This window comes from Salvelinus alpinus, chromosome 2 (assembly GCF_045679555.1).
Source record: "Salvelinus alpinus chromosome 2, SLU_Salpinus.1, whole genome shotgun sequence".
NCBI classification, from domain to species: Eukaryota; Metazoa; Chordata; class Actinopteri; order Salmoniformes; family Salmonidae; genus Salvelinus; species Salvelinus alpinus.
The window spans coordinates 86,882,602-86,888,601 of record NC_092087.1 but is presented as its reverse complement, the minus strand read 5'-3'; the positions used below and the strand labels follow the sequence as shown (position 1 = coordinate 86,888,601).

General features: G+C 41.2%; 1 protein-coding gene across 1 annotated transcript; it reads right to left on the bottom strand.

Annotated features, from left to right (window-relative positions):
* Nucleotides 1-1,760: 1,760 nt before the first annotated feature.
* On the bottom strand, nucleotides 1,761-3,841 carry LOC139541461 (B-cell receptor CD22-like). The gene is made up of 3 exons (XM_071346133.1): nucleotides 3,817-3,841; nucleotides 3,332-3,688; nucleotides 1,761-2,038 (listed from the first exon to the last, which is right to left on the bottom strand). Exons 1-3 carry the CDS (start codon nucleotides 3,839-3,841, stop codon nucleotides 1,761-1,763), a joined length of 660 nt encoding a protein of 219 aa, XP_071202234.1.
* Nucleotides 3,842-6,000: the final 2,159 nt, after the last annotated feature.

Genomic DNA, 6,000 nt, shown 5'->3' with positions numbered 1-6,000 from the left:
TTGCTGGTTGGGGAAAGTTTCTCTAAAACAAGTGAAGTCACAATAAAAGGTGTCTGGACCTTTCTATAACAATGCATTTACATAAAAAATAGAAATTTGGTTGTAAAAATGAATACTCCTCCTTTAATGTGGTGTTTTCACAATGCTCTAAAATTGTCTCTGCTGTTGTAATGGCAGAATAGTCTCACCGGTTGGCAGCACTGGGGCAGTTGAATTTCACAGCATCGTACTGGACATCCTCTTCCTGTTTCTGGGGTTGAGGCAGCTGGACGGTGGAGTACAGAGGCACTTCCTGGTTTTTGAAGCGAGAGAAGTGGACGCTGGCATAGTGAACGTCATCCTGGTCGACTGTGGCTGCTGTCTGTGCTGCAGTAGAGGTCATGGTCATACCTGAGATGTTTTCATACACTGGACTAGAGTCTCCCTGATGGAAAGAGAGAACAGACATAATGAGTAGAAATGATCCACAAAGCAATACAAATAATATGATAGTAACAGACTCACCTGTACATTCTCTGATGTGTCTCTTGTGTCAGAGGTGGATTTGGAGGCCTTCTTCCTGGTTTGCACATTAATGAATTAATGAATTTATTATTGAAAGAATTAATGAATAAATGCAAATGAAGTTAGAGTGAAATAATATTTTAAAGAATCTCTCACCTGAACCACATGAGTCCAGAGAGACAGAGGATGAGAACCAGAACAACCACTATGACTCCTACAGCTGCAGTCAGAACTGTTTGTTTCCCTATAATAAAATATGGATGATATGAGTACAATAGTACAATATTTGTTATGTGATCTAATCTCAATGTATATATAATTATAAAACAAAGTATGATAAGCCGAAGTGTAATTATTAATATGAGATTGAAATGTAATTTTGTGTTGAACTATATAAGATGACTCTTCACCTGGTAAAATGATCATCAGAGCTGTAGAGTTCCTAGATCCTCTTCCATTCCAGGCCTCACAGTGGTAATGTCCATTGTCCTTAGACTTGAAGTTACTTATGTTGTACATCTGTCCGAATCCATTTAGAAAAGTCTCATTTTGAAAGTACCAGGTGTATTTGTCCACAGGTGGGTTGGCATCACTGCTGCAGGTCAGAGTCACTGAACTGCCCTCCACTATTCCACCAGAGGGACTGACTGACACTGAGGTGTTCTTTGGGTCATCTGGTGAACAATATGTAACATTGTTTTAAATTGTATTTTACTTGTGATTGAAATATGAATTTAAATGTGATCCTGTGATCAAAAGATGAGGTTAGGTGTACTAACACTGAACGTCCACAGAGACAGAAGAAGAGTTGAGACGTCCATATTTATTCTCAGCCTCACAGTAATATTCTCCTCTGTCCTCAGAGCTGATGGTTGTGAAATTGTATGTCTTTTCAGATCCTGTCAGTGAAGCTCCATTCTTCTTGTACCAGGTGTATTTGTCCACAGGTGGGTTGGCATCACTGCTGCAGGTCAGAGTCACTGAACTGCCCTCCACTATTTCATCAGAGGGACTGACTGACACTGAGGTGTTCTTTGGGACATCTGGTAAAGGAGAATTTGTCAGAGGGGTAGGACAGTAGTATATTTACAAATTACATGTCAAAAATATATTCTCTGTTAATATCATAAAACTATCTAAAACTCTAACTCACACAAAACGTTAACAAATACTCATTTGGAGATGTTATGCTTTAGGACTAATTCATTTAATTATAATTGTTTTACTAACTCATCATTCAAACACTGAGCTGTACTTTACTCACACTTCACATCCATGTTTATGGTCCTAGACCTGTCTGTCCCCATCTCATTCTGGGCCTCACAGTAGTACTCTCCAGTGTCAGATGACTGGATTTGATTGAAGACATGCTCTGGTCCTGTCATACTCTGACAGCCACCTCCATTCTTCTTGAACCACCAGATGTAACTCTGCACAGGTGGGTTGGCATCACTGCTGCAGGTCAGAGTCACTGAACTGCCCTCCACTATTTCACCAGAGGGACTGACTGACACTGAGGTGTTCTTCGGTTTATCTGATGTAAAATACCAAACATTTTGTCAAAGTAATATATTCAATGAGTAAAACAATGATTTTGTCTAAAATGATTGATAAAGTAAGACCTTTTTCTTTTGCTTGAATACATGATACTTGCTGAGTAGAATACTGTACTATTGTACTGTACTCACACACTGCAGGAGAGCTGAGCACTACAGGGCCTTTTACAGCACAGTAGTAGCTGTCTACAGCATTAGGGAGGACTGAATAGAGGGACATCTTCTCAGTTACAACCTGTCCGTTCTTGTACCAGATGTAGGTGGGGTTGTCAGTCAGAGTACAGGTGGTGCTACAGGTCAGTGTCTTCTGTCCCTCTGCAGCAGGAGTCACCTTCACCAGGACACCTACACCACCCGATGTCACAGGAAGGCCATAAAGATCATCAAGGACAACAACCACCCGAGCCACTGCCTGTTCACCCCGCTATCATCCAGAAGGCGAGGTCAGTACAGGTGCATCAAAGCAGGGACCGAGAGACAGAAGCTGTTTTTCAATCTCAACGCCATCAGACTGTTAAACAGCCACCACTAACAATTAGTGGCCGCTGCCAACATACTGACTCAACTCCAGCCACTTTAATAATGGGAATTGATGGAAATTATGTAAAAATGTATCACTAGCCACTTTAAACAATGCCACTTAATATAATGTTTACATACCCTACATTACTCATCTCATATGTATAGACTGTACTCTATACCATCTACTGCATCTTGCCTATTGTAATATTTGTGTTGTGGAGAAATGACCAGGCAGGAGACAGGAGTAGTTAGTTTTTGTTTAGTCTAAAGCTCTCGTGCTCTACAGTTCCCGGGCACCCTAGTGCGCGTGTGCATTTCCTATTAGGTGTAGTAACGTAACACTGTCGTAATACATCACCGCTTAGTAACAGCATAGTAACTAATATAAACAGATGTAGATCCCAGATACTACACCTATGCCGTTCTGTACCATCACTCAATGATATATTTATATGTACATATTCTTTATCCCTTTATACTTGTATGTATAAGGTAGTAGTTGTGGAATTGTTAGGTTAGATTACTTGTTGGTTATTACTGCATTGTCGGAACTAGAAGCACAAGCATTTTGCTACACTCGCATTAACATCTGCTAACCATGTGTATGTGACAAATAACATTTGATTTGACCTGCAGACCTGAAACAATATGTATAAAACCACATACACCTCTGTGTTAACAGGATGGTTAATATATTTTCTCCTGTAATTCAATATGATATACAGTTGTATCAAACACTGCAGTCTTACCTGTGACAGACAGAGTTGTTCCTGGGAAACTAAGACCCAATTCAAAGTAGTGAGTTTTAAAAGTGAAGCGATACTCAGCTGAGTCCTCCTCTCTCAGATCTGAGATTCTCAGGGTGAAGGGATCTTTGTATGTTCCAGTGTACTTCACACGACCTGCATACCCTGGGTCTCTGGTTAGGTCCTCAGGGATCAACTCATCCTTCCAGTTGTCACTCTGTTTTGGACTAAACCAGAGTGATGATGTGACAGTATCATAACCACTGTCATAAGTACAGGATATGTCCACTGTTGACCCCTTTAAGACACAGATTCTCCTCTTGGTGTAAGTCACTCTGTTGCAGCTCAGACCCTGAACACCTGAAACACAGTGACATAACAAGAGGTCAACTGGATTATATTCTCAGTTCTTTCTAGAAATGCCAAAAGTTCTCAAAGGACAAAGTGAAACCAACACACAGTATACTGTATTAAATTAACACTCACACACTGCAGGAGAGTGGAGGTCCTCATGGTGTTCTACAGTACAGGAGTAACTGTCCACAGAATGACCCAACACTACTAGGGTATTACTAGAGTGTTGTTGGGAAGTAGGCTCATCAAGACGTTGTCCGTTCTTGTACCAGATGTAGGTGGGGTTGTCAGTCAGAGTACAGGTGGTGATACAGGTCAGTGTTTTCTGTCCCTCTGTAGCAGGAGTCACCTTCACCAGCAGACCTGAAACAATATGTATAAAACCACATACACCTCTGTGTTAACAGGATGGTTCATTTATTTTCTCCTGTAGTTCAATATTATTTACAGTTGTATCATACAGTGTAGTGTATTACCTGTGACAGACAGAGTTGTTCCTGGGAAACTATGACCCCATTCAAAGTTGTGAGTTTTAAAAGTGAAGCGATACTCAGCTGAGTCCTCCTCTCTCAGATCTGAGATTCTCAGGGTGAAGGGACCTTTGTATTTTCCAGTGTACTTCACACGACCTGCATACCCTGGGTCTCTGGTTAGGTCTTCAGGGGTCGACTTATCACTTCTAAACCAGAATGTTGATGTGGTGGAATAATTACCAACATAAGTACAGGATATGTCCACTGTTGACCCCTTCAAGACACAGATTCTCCTCTTGGTGTAAGTCACTCTGTTGCAGCTCTGACCCTGAACACCTGAAACATAAAGAGGACATTATTTCCACAGTGGAATCGTGAGTTTCAGTAATCCAGAATAGTTATGCCATCCTGTCTTGTCAAAGTGTTGCAGTTTGGTTAGACAACTGTGAGGCTGTTTAGCAGACAGAAGAGTTATATCTGAAAAGTTATACTAGAATACTGAGTTGAATTCATACTCACACACTGCAGGAGAGTGGAGATCCTCATGGCCCTTTACAGCACAGGAAAAACTGTCTTTACTGTTACTGAAGACTGCATATTTGTACTGGGGGGAGGTTCTCTCATCTAGATATTGTCCGTTCTTGTACCAGATGTAGGTGGGGTTACCAGTCAGAGTACAGGTGTTGATACAGGTCAGTGTATTCCTCTGTAATGAATGTGAAGGAGTCGCCTTCACCTGTAGAGCTGTAGTAGATAACAACATTAAAACCCTGAATCACCTGTTCTATAGTTTAATCACATGATGCAAGACTTTCTCAAACACATTTAATTCTCAAATCTGTTTCATAAATACAAATCCAATTTCTAGACCTAAATGGACAGTAGATATTAATTGAACAGACTAGCAGTATAAAGCATATTACTGTACCTGTTACAGACAGAGTGACTCCAGGATCTCCATAATATCTCCCTCTGGTCTGATCTGTTAATAATCTGAACTTGTACGTAGCTGAGTCTCTCTCTCTCAGGTCTGTGATTCTCAGGGTACAGTCTTTCTCCTTATCCCCATGATACTCCAGACGACCTGCATACTCTGGGTCCTGACCTAGATCTTTAGGTTCTACACCAGTCTCCCATTCAGTGAACCAGTAGGTTGATGTGACTATACCACTGGGATATGTGTAAGAGCAGGACAGCTCCACTGTTGACCCCTTCAAGGTACAGATACTCTGAGTTGTGTATTTCACACTCCAGCCATACTGACCCAGTACCACTGAAACACAGTCACACAACACAATGGTATAAGAATTAAGACAAGGTCTATTGGCTCACACTGAAGGTAGGATTTGTCCACACTTTGTTGCCATAGTTCCTGATTTGAGCGTGAATGGAAACCCCAGATAAGCATCACTCAGTGAGGTGTGAAAGATAACTATTTAAAGTGAAGTGGAGACGCCTAACAGAACACACCAGAATAACATTATGATTCTTATCCTTTTATAAATGTATGTAGATTAATAAACAGAGCAACTAAAAGATAAGAATGAGACCATACCTGCTACAGACCAGAGAAAGACCACCAACACACTCCCTGCTGTTCTCAAGGCCATTGTTGCATCTCCCACCCTGCAGTCTTAGAAACATAAACAACAACTCACTCTATAGCTGGTGAATAACTACATACAAACCATCAGGGGCAGCATGTAGGGCTCTAGTCAAAGTAGTGCACTCTATAGCTGGTGAATAACTACATACAAACCATCAGGGGCAGCAGGTAGGGTTCTAGTCAAAGTAGTGCACACTATAGCTGGTGAATAACTACATACAAACCATCAGGAGCAGCAG

What these genes read in the sequence shown, in the direction of transcription:
- LOC139541461 (XM_071346133.1), bottom strand. Translation starts at nt 3,841, where the DNA reads ATGAGGACCTCCACTCTCCTGCAGT. An exon ending in GACCTCCACTCTCCTGCAGT is followed by an intron (nt 3,689 to 3,816) that starts GTGTGAGTGTTA and finishes ACTGTGTTTCAG; the next exon opens with GTGTTCAGGGTCTGAGCTGC. An exon ending in AACAACTCTGTCTGTCACAG is followed by an intron (nt 2,039 to 3,331) that starts GTAAGACTGCAG and finishes ATTTTACATCAG; the next exon opens with ATAAACCGAAGAACACCTCA.